The 16,459-nt window shown below is 47.1% G+C and overlaps 1 protein-coding gene across 1 annotated transcript in view; it reads left to right on the plus strand.

Annotated features, from left to right (window-relative positions):
- Nucleotides 1–16,459, plus strand: part of RREB1 (ras responsive element binding protein 1) — a 144,384-nt gene that overhangs the window by 85,221 nt on the left and 42,704 nt on the right. Inside the window, exons 7-8 of the mRNA XM_019666546.1 lie at nucleotides 8,699–8,843; nucleotides 9,475–9,611. Coding sequence (XP_019522091.1) covers nucleotides 8,699–8,843; nucleotides 9,475–9,611 — 282 coding nt within the window. The remainder of the gene's footprint in view (nucleotides 1–8,698; nucleotides 8,844–9,474; nucleotides 9,612–16,459) is intronic.

A 16,459-nucleotide genomic window follows, 5' to 3' on the forward strand; every position in this document is an offset into this window, starting at 1 on the left:
CTTGAGGATTGGCCCGGTTCGTTTTTTACCTGTTTGCCACAGAAGGGCCTGCTCCCGTGTGCGGCAGTGATAGCTTCCCTCAGAGGTATGGCTCTGGGGTGAGGAGGCCACTCTGGGGATGTCAGCTTCCATCACCTAAGACCACCTGAGTCCTGGGCAGGGCGGCTCTGACTTGTGATTAGGACTCTGGGCTGTAGGGAAAGATTGAAGAAATGTAGGGAGAAGAGCCTGGGGTAGAAGAGTCCATTACAACACCGTGGCTGCCCGGAAATACCTGAGGGAAGGCGGTAGTAACTTCCTACTTATCGTTTCTCTGGATTAACACAGTGAAGGCCCAGGCAGGTCAGTTTCACTCTGCGTGACCGAGAGAGTTCTCTCTGGGTGAGAGAGAGGACAACTCATCCAACTCTGAGGGCTTTTGTTTGCTTTTTAAGAACTTGTGGTTTTATATGGGAATATGTACTATGTATTTTGGTGGGTATTATAAACAGGTGTCCAGGGAGCCAGATAATGTATGGAGAGTGTTAAAACAAATGAGAAATTATTTTAGCAAAACAAGGGGCGGCAAAGGAAAAACTGTACAAGAGGGTGTTGGGTGTACTGATTCAAAGGCATGGCAGTTAGGAACAGGGTCTAGTCTAGAATCAAGACCTTTTTAAAAGGTTGATATTTATTGACATGGGCCGCCTGCCAAGCTCCCCTGCGCTGTATTTGAAAGTCAGGAGAGGAGGAAGGAGTTTTAGAATGAGCAGTGAAGGGCCCTCTGTTTTCTAAGTAGACAGTCAATAACTGGAAAACATTATACCTCAATTCTGTTCTGAGGTCAGCTGCTTCCAGTATGGGAAAAGGAAAGTAGGGGAAAGGAATGCAATAGCCAAAAGGTTGCCTTTCTCCTACCTGGAGGATGGCTGGGAGATGGGGAACATTGAGGAAAAAATATTCTTCAGACATCATCCTCCCAGCTGTCCATCAACGAGGAAGTGTTTGTACCAAGGTCTAACACCAGACCAAGATGGAGAAGGAATTGCCTTCTCCAACCTGACAAAGGAGACAGGCGCTGATGGGACAGGAGCGTGGAAGTTGGGGCGGCCAGCCAGAACTGCACCCCTGAATTGGGGTTGGAGAGCAGCTCTGGGATGAGGAGTGGTGGAGACAGCACAAACACAGTTGTTAATGAATAATGTGAAACTGAATCCCCAGTACACTTTGAGTTAAGATTCCCTAACGTTTCATACAGTTTGGATTATGACACCATCAGAGTGTCGGGCTGCGGTCCATAGGGTGATGCGTGGGATGTGGTCTTCCAGACACCGCCCGCATCTTTTGCCCCAGAGCGGAGCAGAGGCAGCAGGCATACACCTGAGTGTTAGGACCAAGGTGCAAAGCTTCCCTTGGCCTATGCTGGTCCCATTGCCAGTGGTCATGGAATCTTACTGGCTCTTGGTGGGGTGGGCGCAGCATCCCAGCAGCTCACCAAGAGCATCTCAAGAGCCCCAGGGGCAGCCTGATGGAGGCGTTCCCACAGCCAGCCCTGCAGACAGCAGAAGCGCCTCTCTGAGGTTTGCACTTCACACGAGGCTGACTTCTACATCTTTCTGAGAGTGCTGTCTCCTCGGTCAGCTTACACCATTGTCCAACCACCCTCTGCAACCGGGCACAGCTAGTGCAGCCTGCCTTCTGGATAAGCATGACTGAACCTGAACAACCCCCGAATTACTAGAAGGTGCCTTTGAGTTGACACGTGGAACCACAGTGGGAATGGCTTGGAGGATGCCTTGCCAGCATTTCCCCAGCCCCCTTTCACCTCCATCTTCACTCCCCATCACCTGATTTGTTGGCACAAGACTCCATTGACATTACAAATGTCATTCACAGTTCCCCACCTTTAAACTCCCCCTGTAAACATTTGTTACGGAAACATACACAGCTCTTTCTGGAGGCTTGCTTTTCTTTGGCCCAAAATATAGATTGTAGAGCTGCGATGCTTCTGAATCTTATTCATTCCCTCTTTGGTTATTATCGCAAGGCGTTGATGGAAAAGCAAAGCTAGCACAGGGTATGGGTAGGGGTGGAGATGTGCGATGTGTCTATAATGGGGCTGTAAAAACTGTTTGAACCTGTTGACTTCAGTTTGGCGGGCCCTGAGGCCCGAGTGGTGCTGGGTGCTATTTGTGTACAGTCTGTGTCCTGTGTCCTGAAATAGTGACGTTTCTTAAATGCTATTCACTCAGAGAATAAAATGATTCAGCTCCTGGATTAATAAAACCTATGAGGAAATTAAGGCGGAAAAGTTAGCAGATACTGGTAGTGTTGAGATCTTCCTTGGGTTGTGACCTTCACACATAAATTAGATACGGCAAAAAAGCTTGAAGAGCTTTGAGACTTGCCTCAACATCTTGTACTAGATGATTCTTTACATTCATTGAGAGTTTTCCAAAGGATTTCACCCCCAAAATAATTTTACGAATGTTAAACTTCCCAACTTTTTTTGTTATGTATTTATACCTGCTAAACTTGTGCAGGGACTGCTTGTATACTGCGGGTGAGCCTGGGAGAGGTTTCAGTATGTTAGATCGTTAACCAGACCCGCAAACGGGATGAAGGGTCCAAATATTCCTGTGATCAAGTAATTGTCACACTTGATCTGGCATGAGTATCACCTGGGGGGCTTGTGGAAACCCAGGGCCAGGCCTGAGAACTGGCATTTGTCACAGGCCCCCAGGTGATGTTGATGCTGGCCTGGGAGACTGGTAGTCTTCTCCGGGGACGTTTCACAGATGTGGAAACGGAAGCTGAAGTCGCCTAAATAACTTGGGGCGTCTCCATGTCTATTAGTTGGAAACACCAGGACATAGCTTCTGACATGTCTCACAGCTCCCAGACTGTCCCAGCACCTCAAGCCGTCACGTAGTCTCTCTCTCTCTCCTACACTGTCTTTCTACCCAAATTGACTTTCATCCCAGTTCCTGCTTGCTTCTCAGAGCAAGCCAGTGCTTGAATGGTTAAGAGTTTATCTCTATTTCCAAATCTACAAATTTACATGCCTAAGAAAAGTTCCCAGAAAGGAAGTTCCTGTATTTGGAACTGGGACCTGGGAAGTTCAGGGAAGGAGGGGGGGAATATGCCTTAGAAATGGGTCTGTCTCCTTTGATTTACTAGATTTGCATTCAGCGTTTTACAAGGTGTATTTGGTTTAGCTCTGATACATTCTGTATCCTTGCAGATAGCCCACCCTACCTACAATGGATCTTTTCACATTTTAGAATATAAATAGTTGAATTTACAGGAGGAAGTCAGCATCCATCCCAGAATTCAAAGTAGACGCTTATCAGTGCTAAAAAGTACTCAGATTTAAACTTTTTCCCCCTAGTTTAAGAAACATCTGCAATATTTGTTTGCGTTCATTACTGTCAAAGCCCCTCCGGGTGTTACAAATGGGAGAAAACTTCCCTTGACTCCTGAAAGAATTCTGATAAATTCCTTCCTGAGACCACAGTGTGGCAGGATTTCTATTAAAGTGGCATGCCTGGGAAAGAAAATTCTAGAATTTAATCTAGACGCTGACTTTGACTTGACATTAACGTCTCTCTACTATAAATGTAGGTGTAACTTTGAATGCATGAATGCAGATTAATCCCCATAGAGAAAAAATCAGCATGTGTCCTCAAGTGTTCATATTTGGGATGTTTTTCATTAAAGTCACTTCAGTGTGGCACTGTTTACTGTACAGTCTCATCAAGTTTGCCAACATTAAATCCTAGTAAATTATAGGTTGTGTTGGAAACTGAGGACATACATTGTAGTGATACTGCAGATAGAACGGGTTTGCTGCATATACTTCATCCCTCCGCCCATCCCTCCATTCAGTGATTGAACAAATGCTTATTCATTCATTGATTCATCCATTAGGCGATTTGGCAGATATTTGTTGACCACCTGCTTTGTGCCCCCAGGGGCTGGTACAGAGAGTGAGAGAGACAAGGTTCTTGCTGTAATGGGACTTATTTTCAATTGAGGCTGAGGAGACAGTCCAACAAGTAAATACATGATATTCGCAGTTACTGCTGTGCGCTGTGAAGAAAGTATTGGGTTGTCGAAAAAGTCATGACGCATTTGTGTAACGGAAAACAGAGGAAAAAATACGTCATGACTTTTCCGACAACCCAATAAAACCGGGCAAGTAAGCTCGGGCGCGCCTGCCTACGTGGAATGGGGTGCCTGATGAGAAACCTGATGGCCGGAGCCAGCCCGCCCAACGTCGGGCTCCGCAGCCCAGGCAGAAGGGGCTGCAGCCACCAGCCCTATGTGTTTGAGGAAGCCAGAGAGAGCTCGTGTGTCTGAAGGCTGTAGGTTTGGGGCAGGGTGCTAACAAATGAGGTCAGAGAAATAGGCTGTGGCCAGACTTGCTTCTAAGAACTGGACCGTCAGAGGTTTTTTAAGCAGGAGTGGTGTGATTTGATCCATGTTTGAGAAGCTCACTCTACCTGCTGTGTGGAGAGTGGACAGTAGGAGATCCAAGAGGGAAAGCAGGGTGACCAATGGAAAATATTAAGACCAGCTGGTTGCAGATTCTCTGTGGTTAGTGTTTTTGCTCTGTATCTGTCTGTGAATGATGATATATCAATCCTTGTACATAAATCTTGACACATTTGTCCAATTATTATTTTTTAAGACAAGTTTCTAGAAGTGGAATTAGTGAGATAAAAGGGTATACATATTTAAAACCTGGTCCCTGTAGCTCAGGCACTTTGCAGAAGGGTAATTACCAGTTTTCACTCCTATCGACAGCGTGTTCGGGTTCCAATAAGTGTGTCGTAGTGATACTGCATGTGTAAGATTTTCTGCATGTGCTTCATTCATCCATCCCTCCATTCAGTGATTCAGCAAATATTTACTCATTTGTTTATTCATCCATTCAGCAATTTGGCAGATATTTATGGACCCCCTAACGGGGGACTAGTATCTCTCTAATGAGAGGGGGACTAGTCTCTCTCTAATGAGAGAGAGACTTCACCACACCAACACTGCATACTTTTCATCCTTGCCAATCTGGAAAGTGTGGAAAGACGTTAATTGTTCAGGTACAGAATGAAGGAGACATGGCTTGATAGCAGTTCGAATGAAGAAATCATGGGGGTCTTAGTAGGAACTGATGGGGCAGCATCGGTGAGAAACACACAGAAAGAAACCCCAGCTCTGTTTACACAGCCTCTTGGAGGGTGGTCCGTGCCTTGTGGCTTCCACTCTCAGACCACATCCAAACTAGTGTCCACTTCTGATCCAACATTTCATGAAGGACATTCACAGACTGGAGAGAGTATTCCAAGGTTAGTAGTGATTGGTATAATTCAAGAGACTTGAGAGCAGAGCTTGTTGGGGCTAGCTAGCTAAAGGAGCCGGAGTTGTTCTATTTTAAGAAAGCTTTGGAGAAATGCGGTCATCATCCTGAACTGTTGGAAGGACTGCCATGTGGAAGAGAATGCAGATTGATTCTGTGTTGCCCCAGAGGACAGACAGACATTTAAAGAAAGGATGGAATTTTTGACTCAGCATGGGGAAGGTGATTTTAACAGTTAGCACTGTGGAAAATGCAGAAGTCCTTGTGGCTGAAAGTATACAAGCAGAACTAAATGACGGTCTCTCCAGCATGCTGTGGAGAGGACTTTCTGTGCTGAGTGGGAGGCTGGATAGCATCTCTCTCAGCTCCTTTCCAGTTCTGAGGCTTGTGGTAATTTACTGATTCTTAACGTACATGGTAATTAATGAATTAGCCCTTGAAACAAAACCTGAGAGAAAACAGACCCAAGCCTTCTAAAGACGAGAAACAGAATTGTATGCTCCCCACTAGCCCTTCTTTCTGTTTTGGCCACGTTCTGCGGAAAAGAGGCCATGACTGGCTTTGTCATGGTGAGTCGCCCCACTTCCTGTGCGTGTTTGGGAGGAAATGGACAGCTAATGTTGCTGCTCCTATCAGAGGCCAGGGAAGAAGAGTAGGGGTCAGTGTGGGGAGAATCGTTAACTACAGATCACATGCAATTTCACAAATGGCTGGAGCTCCGAACACTGGCAGCCCAACTATTGGCTGAATTCAGTTCTTAAATGAGCCTGCAGCTGTTGGTCACTAAGTAGCTGACAGGACAGATTGGGAACACCCCGTGTCTTGGCCAGCAACCGGAGATTTAACCCCAGAATGGAACATTGCTTGAGCTTTGAACCCGGGGCTCTGACTGGGCTCAGTCGGAGACCTGAGTGGGTAGATGTGTTCGGCAGCCTGTACTTGACACCAAGCTCTTGAGACTGTTTTGATCCAGTCTCCTCTCCCTGCCTTTGGTAGTGATGCAGTTCAAGGGCATCCCCAATTTTTCAGAATAAGACAGGACAAGAGGTGGGGAACGTTCTCTGCCTGATGTTGGCCCGACCCTTCACTCCCTGTTGAAATTTGGTTATAGTTTGGTAACAACTGCTGGGCTTCGGGCCACAGTCCCTCAGAAAAGAAGTGTCTGGGTTCAGGTTCGAGCCCTAAGATGGCAGCCTGTGATTCAAAACGCAGATCCAAAGATGTTGGAGTAAAAGCATGGATTCTGGAGTCGGCACACCTGTGAGGCCCTGGGTGTGTTAGCCTCTCCACACCTCAACTGCTTTATCTGCAAAATGGAAATAATCTGTGTGAGTTCCCCCCATATCCTCCTTGAGTGCTCGCTGTGGTCCCTCCTCTTCCTCTGTCTGTGAAAATAACTTCTGTCATAAGTCCCAAGAATTGGATTTTATAAATACTAGTATCGTGACAGAAAAGATACAATTTGAAATGAGCTACTGAACTGCTGACAGGTGTCAATTTCCACATTTCTCACAGGTTATTGTAGCCTCGTGTTCATTGGCACAAGTAACCTGTCGACTGTTGAAAAGAGTATTAACTTTTTTTAAATTAATTTTAAGCGATTCATTGAAAAAGGTAGGTTTTGGTACTAATTTATATCTCTTAGTATCATTCTTCTTCAATTCTCAGATGCTTCGAAAAAAGATTTTTTTATTTTCTTTTTACATTTCTAAAGTTGGAATGTGCTGTACAATCAATGTCAAAAGAAACTTGGCAGTCTTTCTTTTTTCCTTCCAAATGCTGATATTAACTGATGGTCGCCTTAAATCACCTAACAAAGCAGATACTGAGGACAAGGCTATTTGTTTCCATTAAGTTTCCCAAGGCTTTAGGTGACCAAGAGCTAATAATAAAGCATCCTTCCCTAGTAATTAAGCAAGGAATTAGGACGATGGCTGTGACGCCTTTCCATTCTCTCCCAGTAGGTATTTCTGCTCCCCCCACACTGATCCCCCTCAGAGAACAGAGGTTAAGCCACATCTCAGCTGCCGGCTGAGGGTTGGGCCGGTGCTCTTGGGGCAGGGCTGATGCGGGGACCCCTCCACATTCTAGAGTATGTCTGTAGGAGCAGAACAAGAGAAGTCAGCATCTTACCTCCACACACTCAGAAAAGAGGTCTCACAGGCGTCGCAAGCCAAGGGTTATGTGAGGGAAAGGCCTGGTCTTAGCCCAGGCCTTGAATTGGTGGCCTGAGAGCCTGATGGTTGCTGCTTGTGGGGCGCGAACTGCTTCACCTTTTCATCCTCATCCTGCCTCCTCCGAAGAAGGCACAGCAGAAAGTGAGCTGAACTTCCTTTTAAAAGCGTGACAGGATCGTCTGTGAGAACTTGGCTCCCGTTTTCCGTGCCCGAGACCTTCGCCGTTAACGATAATCGTATAAAAGAGCTATTTACAAAAAGCTGAGGCTCCATTCCTACACCTGGCACAGTTTAACCCCAGTCAGAGATGATGGCGATGATGATTGTCATTAGGAAAGCTAAACTTTTTTTTGTCACAAAGCAAGGAAATTGAGTCTGACTATCGTTTTGCATAACGTCATTCTTCCTTTCCCTATAGGTCTTGGGACCTTGTTTTTCGGATGTTTGTTTTAGAACTTGATAAAGTTAGGTCACTTAAATCAGGTCATCCATAAGCCTCTCTTTATCCATATACGTGTAGTGTGTATAGGTAATACTTCCTTATATGTGTACTCCTAGTCCCGTAGGTGTCAGGGTTGCAACATGTAATTTCCTCATTCATTGCTCCAGCTATTCTCATGGTCTATTAATCCATGTAATACCACGAACAACAGGGAAAGGCTCTCAGGTCTTAATAAGCTCTCCAGACATTTGCTCTGTCGGCACTTCTCAAATTTGACCCCCAACGTGCTTCAGAAGGCACAACAGAAAGAACATGTACCACTAGGAGATGGGGGCTGAGTTCTGGGGCAAATAGAGTGATTACTTGCTTTATGAAATAGCAGTATCTGGGAATTCTTTATTCTATAGAATTATGTGTCCTCAAATAATTTACTTTATCTCAGTAAGAACAGGTCATCAGAGCTTGTTTTTATCTCAGTGCCAGTGAAGTTCATGAGTAGCCCCCAACAGACAGCAAGGCATCAAATGACATTTTTTTAGAGAGCACTTGCAAGAGCTTTATGAGGGATTCAGGTTATAAGGTTTTAAAAAGAGAGAAGTCACTGTGTAAATTATACTCCATGTCTCTTAACTAAAGAAAATGTACCAACGTTTAAATAGAAAAAATGTAAAAGAAATAAACCAGCTCAGTTGCTGGCTGAATCACATTGTTTGTGTGTGTGTGTGTGTTTGTGTTCTCCAGACATATGAAGATTCATGAGAAGGACCCCAACAGTGCTACCGCTGCAGCCCCTCCATCCCCACTGAAGCGCAGGCGGCTGTCCTCCAAAAGGAAACTGAGTCATGACGCCGAGTCGGAGAAGGAAGACCCTGCACCTGCTAAAAAGGTCCTCTGCTTCCAGCACAGATGTGCCTAGCCACGGGACTCGGGGCAGATACCTCTGGGCTTTACTCGCACAGTTTTGGGGACTTGGCAGGCCTGCACCCTAAGCTTTTAACTGTGTTTTCCACACTGTTTTGTAAGGTGTCTGCAGAAAAGAGTATCTGTTCACCTCCTCTGTGGAGCCCCCTCGCTTGCACCCACTGATGATGAGCTTTTTCATTATTCTTGTGCTTTTTCTGTTTTTCCAGCTACAGTGGGAGTTCCATAAGTGTTAGGGACCCTTTTGTCCTCACTCTTTTATTCCCAGTGCCTGTTAGATGCTAGATGCTCTCTAAATATTTGAGTGGATGAGTGGGTTGAGGGTGGGTGGGCGGATGGATGGATGGATGGATGGATGGATGGATGGATGGATGGATGGATGGATGGATGGGTGAATGGGTGGATGGTAGTATTCAGTGAATTTTTGTCACATGAATGAGCGACTGGTCAGTGGCATATTTCGTACCTGGGACGGAGGGAGCAAGCATCCTTTTGTTTTCAGATAGCCGCTGGATTTAGTGCTGGCTTCTCTTCAGAAGCAAACACACGTGAGGGGCCACCTTCATGACGGCACTTTTTTTTTCCTTTCCCCAAAGATGGTAGAAGATGGGCAGTTGGGTGACTTGAAAAAGAAGGCTGATGAAGTGTTTCACTGCCCAGTATGTTTCAAGGAGTTTGTTTGCAAGTATGGACTGGAGACCCACATGGAGACGCACTCAGATAACCCACTAAGGTAGGAGAAAAGGTGGAATATATCTACTCTGGAAAGGTCTTTTTGTTTCCCGTTTCTTCTGGCATATTCTTCTTTTCCGTTACTCCACACTGGGCTGAAATGATTTAACTTGGGTGTGATGATGTGAGTAAGGCCGTTAAGAACGGTGTATGGTGTAGGGAAGAAGTCGGACCGAAAGGTGTGAGACAGAAGGTGGCTGTGGTTACACAGACTGAGGTTCCGTCTGCTTCCTTCACTCCCGGCGAGGCCCCTAGAGCCATCACCCTGAGCTCCTCTCACAGGGACCTTTGGCAGCAGACACATTGTCTTCACAGAGGTGTTGCAACCCAAATGATTGTTAGTGTGCATGAGTGTGTGGTAAGGACAGGAAAGGCATGCCAGGTGTCTGTAGGTGTTTGGACTGGACTGGTAGCACCGAACACTAAGAACGCATTTTGGGGTAAGACCAGGTACTACCTCGTGTTAAGACATCTGACCCAAAGTGAAGCCTGTCACAGGAGCACAGTGATAGGTGATTGTTCTTCTGCTCCAGCTTCGGTTTTAGATCTTCACTGGCTCTGGTTTTTCTTATCCTCAGCCTTCCCAGGCAGAAAATGTGGATGGTAATATGACTTTCCAGCAGAATCTGGGGGAATGGGGGGTGGAAGACTCGGCTTTCTTTCCCTACCTTCTCTGAGAACTTTTTCATCAAGCAGAAAGTCCTGTGTTCTTAGTGAGCAGATAGGCTTGGAACCTTTTCCTGCAGAACTGCCACTTTAAAATGTTATGCCATAGCCTTTAAGCACTGAAGTGAACGAGGTGCCATTGGGGACCCCTGGTGCAGGGCAGGACTGGGAAGCAGCATGTCTGCCAGGCTTACCAGGGCAGAGGTGACCGCATACATGGCTGCAGCTTCGGGTCTCAGGTGACAGCTTGGGAGTGTAGAAACCTGGACATCTGTGTGACTCACCGATAATATGGAGTATTTTTCCTTCCTTAAAGATACATGTTTGGTCGTGACTTAGTAGTGAAAAGGTCTGAGCAAGCTGAAGACGTTTGTGTTGGGGGAAAGCCTAATTGTACGGTAACTTAAAGCCATGTCAAATATCATTATCCTTAATCACATTAACTTGACATTTTTCCATTGGGGGGAAAAGGACTTAATGAAGAGTTTGAACTGCTGCGCAGTTGAAGTGCTAGGAAATGTCTTTACGTAAGTCACCCATCTCGGGACGCTGCACGGTGTGCAGGAGTGGGCGTGGACCTGGGGCCCAGTTGGTCTCTGCTCACGTGGGAGCTGGGCCAGAGCATCCCCGTGTTCCCTCTTGGGCCTCAGAGTCTGTGATTCTGAAACCTGTCTCTTAACAGTTGTTCTTCTGTCTACCAAGAAAAAGAATTTAGCTCCTCCTGTGAAAGGCCCTGTATTTCTGAGAGATTCAGGAACTTCATGGTTTCATTAACGTAGACCATCCCCAGGATGTGGGCTTGTGGTGGGTGATTAATATTGAAATAGTTTGCTAGGCTGAGGACCTCAGCAAACAAAGGTGAAGTTGCCAGATGACCCTCGCGTGGCGAATTGTAGCCAGAGGCAGGAAGAGCCCTGGGGACCCCCAAGTCCCATTTCTGCCGAACAGCCATCTGATCCAGCACAGCCAGGTAGACACACGACCAGTCTCTGAGTTCCTCCCTATGTTTGATTCCATTTCATGTTTTATTCTGTGCTCAGATATTAGGAACTACCCATTTGCCCTTTCTAGATCATTCTACCTCACAGGGAAAATAACTGGACTCTCAGGAGAGACTTCTGAGTGGCTGGGGCCAGCACAGCAGTGTATGGCAGTGATAGATAAAGATCAAGTGTCCCCTTAAACGCTGGCCTGGACAAGGGTGTAGGTTCTTCTGGAGCGGGGCCTTCTGGACAAGCACCTACTCCAGGAACAGGCTGGGCTTGCTATGCAGAGAGGATGGAGATGGGAATGGCGCCGGGCACTGGTTGTTCTTTTCTGCACGATTCAGTGGGTGATTCACTCACCATGACTCCTAGGCCACAGGGGTCGCCGATAGGCTACGAAGTTCAACCTCAGGTCCTGTGTGTTTTCCCTGCCTGCTCAGTAGTAACACCCTTTGTTTGGTGAGGGGTTGACCGGAGAAGTTTTATAGTCTGGCGGGGATTCAGCCCCTCCTGGCAGCTTCCCTCCCACTGGAGCCCTGGATGCTGTGCCCATGGCACCTGGCAGGGCCTGCAAGGAGGGGCTGCCTTGCATCCCTTGTGGGGAACAGCCAGGCCATTCCCTGTCTGGTGGCTTTTGCTAGATGGGGTGGGACTTGCATCTGGAAACCAAAAGGAGTTGATTACAGAACATAGTTCATTTCCCTTCTCTCCTCTCCGCTCTGCCGTTCCACATAATAGCCTGCTATCAGAGGAGGCCATTGGGGCGGGCAGGCAGGAGCGGCAGGGCCCAGCCAGGCAGTGAACTGTGACAGTCGCTAGTGGCAGAAACTGCTTGTTAACTCAGAGCTAAAATAGACCAACTCCATTTGCAGACTCCAAAGGCAGCAGAACCACAGTGGGATGGATGCTACCAGTTTAGACAGAAAGTTTTTAACTCAAAACAGCTGTTAGCTTCTCTCTCTCTCCTCCCCTTACCCTCCACCCCCAAAGCTGGCAAGGTGCCCATTGTTTCTTAATAAAATGCATTGGAAATCCAAACTGTAAACACTGAGGCCGATTTCCTCCATTCCCCTGTGTTTCACATTAACGAAGTGTCAGCGTAGAACAAAAGGAAGACACGAAGCCGCTTGGAGTGCTTCTGACTCTTGGTGCCGGCTGTTGCTCGCGTCCTGGCGTGACCAGCAGTAAATCGGCCACTCTGTACAGCTCCCGAGACCAGAAGGGCAGGGCTTATTGAGGTGACGGGGCAGAGTGAGTGTTCAGTGAGCAGGTGGACCCAAAGAGGACATCCCTGAGCGAGGATGTTTCAGGGTGTTGAATATCTTGCTTGGTTATAAGAATAGAACAGAGTAACAGGCCGTCCACTGCCATGAATAAAGTTAGCTTGGGAGGGATGTCCAGTCAGCACCTGGATCATTTAAAAATTTTCTAATAGCCATATTTTTTTTAAAAAAGGAAATTGATCATGCTTTGTTGATTATACCAATATATCCCAAATATAATGTTAATATAGTTTCACTGTAAAAATTGTCAGTGATATGTTTTACATTCTTGTTTACATGCTAAGTCTCTGCAGTCCAGGGTGTGTGGTCTGATCACAGCCCATCTCAGTCTGAACAGATGCATCTTCAAGGCTCGGCAGCCCACCGCGCGCACACACAGTGCATGGTCAGGACAGGCCCGCGGTGGCAGGGAGGCTCCGAGGCAGCGGCTTTGCTTTGGAGGCCCCTGGTCTTGTGTCTGAACAACTTATCTCAGGCTGACCAGAGCATGGCTGGGTCAGATGACAGCAAGGGGGTCACCATGTTGATGCGGTTGCAGAGGGGGGAAAAACTTGGCAAAAGTTGTGTAATCTTACATGGCTTCCTGATTAAAGGAGATCAGGTAACAAATCATTTTTAAATTATTCCAATTGAAAGAGACCCAACAGGGGCCAGCCAAGTGGCTCAGCTGGTTAAGAGCTCGCTTGGGAATGCCAGCTCTGAGCAGCAGGGCTGCGGTTCAGATCCCACATGAGGGCCAGTGACACTGCCCTCTACAGCCAAGATGATGAACAACAGCTCCACCTGGAGCTGGGCTGTCGTGAGTCGCTGGCGACGGCGTAGGCTGCAGCGGGGCTGCAGTGGGCTGCCTTGAGCTACGTGAGTGGCTGGCAGCCAGCGTGAGTGGCCAGGAGCCGCTGTGAGTGGCTGACCAATGACTGGCAACCAATCTGCCTCACCCGGGAAGAGTGCAATGATAATACCAACATGGGCCAGTGAGGCAACATCCTCCACAGCTAGACTGAAGAATAAAAACAGCAATGTGTCTACCTGTCTGTTCCCCTTCCCCGATTCCCCAGCGCTGTTCCCCTTCCCCCAATTCCCCAATAAAATCTTAAAAAAAAAAAAAAAAAGAAAAGAAAAGAAAAAAGAAAGATACCCAGCAAATGACTGAGTGCTTATTATGTGTCAGGCATTTGACCAGACTTGAGGGGAAAAATGGTGCTATTGGAGACAGGGCCCCTAAGGGGCCAGTCAGAAAACAAGTAAAGGGGCGGTTCTGAAACAAAGCGAAGGGATAAATTCAGGGCCAGGAGGGATATGGAGCCTGTGGTCCAAGCAGAGGGCGCCTCATCAGCTGGTGCAGCACCCCTTGGCATTTTATATCAGGTGTTAGCCCTTCATTGCCTTTTTTCCACTCGGCGCCCTTCTCATTCTGGTCTAATTATTGACCTTAGTTGTCTGTTAGGCGATTTTAAATTTTAAAGGTGATGCCTTTAAATCTGTGTCAGGAAATAGTACATGGGGAACCCAAACAGGCTATGACAGGCATGGCTGTGTGAGGGGAGCGGGGGATAAGGGCTGCTGCAGGCGTGGAGCTGGGGCTGGGGGCCAGCCCTCATCTAGGCAGTGGATAGAGGTGCCAGAACCTTCTTTCTTTTGGATTCTCAAGTGTTCCAAGAAGTGTTCAACTCCCTTTACTGCACCCCCCACACACACATACACACACACACACTCACACCCACCACCTGCAGGAAGAGCCTCCGAGTAACTCACATCGCATTGGTCCTAATTCACTTGTTAAATGCCATTCTAAAAATAGGGAAGGGTTTGTCAGCATCTTGTATTTAAGAGTCTCTGTGTTCTGTGGCTGAGGCTTGGCCAGGTTGAAGCAGATTTAAAATGATGCTGGTGGCTGAGGGTGGAGGGGAAGACACTCCCCTTCTTTCCACCCCTCACCCCTGCCTCTAACCAGGAAGCTGGAAGGTGCCTCTGTCAGGACTGCGCCCTCTCCATCCTGCCCAAGGGGCCTCTCAGTGACTTGGGCTGTGCTGGGCAGGGACAGCCCCCAGCTTCTGGGCTTACCCCAGCCCTCCCGTGGTGAAGTCCTAGACCTGCCCCTGCTTCACACCACGTTGGTTTGGTTGAACAGTCCGAGCAGGGGTGTCGGGAGGCAGTGTGCAGCCTGGTAGATTCCTGGGCGTGGGGAGGGCAGGCTGCCACCCGCCGCTGGCCAGGGCCCTGTCACAGGGCCCACACTGTTGCTCCCAGCAACTGGGAGAGATTAGTGCAGCTGTTGGATGTCAGTTCTCAGCCTGGACTGGACTAAAGGGGAGGGGGTGGGCTGGAGGGGAGAGGAATGTCTGGATTGGGCGGAGCTCGCAGAGGTGATTTGCACTTAGCCCTTCTTGCCTCCAGAAACAGAGCAGGAAAAATGAAGCATGAAATCCCTTTAAAAGAGGAATGTCAGTCTCTTCGATTAAAACGCTATAATGAGCCATAAATCCAGTGTCTCAAGGAAGTGGCCAGGGTGAGCAGCAGCTTTCTCAGCAAGGTATTTCACAGGTTCTGAGGCCGGGCTGGGCCTGCTGGCTGCCTGGGGAGACTTAGTGGTAAGAGAGGCTCCCAGTGGGCCGCTGTCCAGTGCCCAGGCATTAAGAATGCGACCTGGGTTGTAGAAGGAGTTGGGCATCTGCAGTAACGGTCCTTTGAACAGACAGCGTAGCAGAGCAGCAGGGAGGAGCTAAGCCACTGGCTCCATGCCAGCTGCCTGGCAGCTCCATGGCCTCGGGCAAGTTGAGACTCAGTTTCCCAGTTTCCCCATCTGGAAAATGGATTTGAGGACTGCTGTGAGGATGAAGGGGGCTATCCATAGTCCTCAGACTGTAACAAATGCTAAGTGAACATTTACCTCTGATACTGTTATTTAAAATGCGTCTTTTTTTGATAGTTTAAACCTTGCAACATTTACAGTCAGGTTCTGTGTCACTCTTTTGGGTATCCCTTTCCAATGAAACTGAGAAGGAGTCAAATTCCCGGGTTTCTCCTAGGAACTGTGTACTTGATAGGGACCATGAAAGCAGGTTGTCCTTGAGTCTTTATTGTTATAAAGAGCTGCGTTTATCTAGTTTTGCTTTTGTTAAAATTGGGAAATTGAGTGGCTGTTTAAATTTGATTTGAGTCCTACCTACCAAATTTTGTAATCCAGATATTGTGGATATTGTATTGAAAGCCAGATATTTAGAAGCGTAAAGGGACTTGACACCTTTAAGCAATAGAACCACACATCGTTTTCCTTAGATTGTTGGGGAAACCAGAGCTTCTAAAGAAATGTTTTTCCTGATGTTTGAAATTTGCCAAAACATTCTTTTGAAAATATATTTAGCATAGTAAAAAAATTTATTTAAAAAAAATTTTTTTTTTATGCTTTCTTGATGGGGTCGTCTGTCTGTTTATTACCTGCCATGATGGTAGACTTGATAGAATGATATAAAAGTCAGATACCTGAGTTTTATCGTTTGGGGGCTGCTCTTAAGCGTTTTTGGTTGACTTCAGGATTTTCTTCTTGTTCTGGAGAGTGAAGGTCGCCAGATGAATAAAATATTATCGTAGCAAGCATGGGAGGAGCTAGTCCTGTAATTGTTTCGCCACAAGGTTTTTTGTTTTTTTTAAAAAAAAGCTCTTTGGTGGTCTTGTTTTCCATTCCTGTAAACTTCATTTCTGATCAATTTGCCTCCCGTCCTGCCTTTTTTTTTACTTTTTTTTACTTTTTTTAAATAAAGATTTTATTGGGGAATTGGGGGAGGGGAACAGCATTGGGGAATCTGGGAAGCAGAGCAGACAAGTTGCTGTCCTTTTGTTCTTCAGTCTAGTTGTGGAGGACGTTGCTTCACTGGCCCATGTTGGTATTATCATTGCGCTCTTCCCAGGTGAGG

The sequence above is a fragment of the Hipposideros armiger genome, unplaced genomic scaffold (assembly GCF_001890085.2).
Source record: "Hipposideros armiger isolate ML-2016 unplaced genomic scaffold, ASM189008v1 scaffold_474, whole genome shotgun sequence".
Lineage (NCBI taxonomy): Eukaryota > Metazoa > Chordata > Mammalia > Chiroptera > Hipposideridae > Hipposideros > Hipposideros armiger.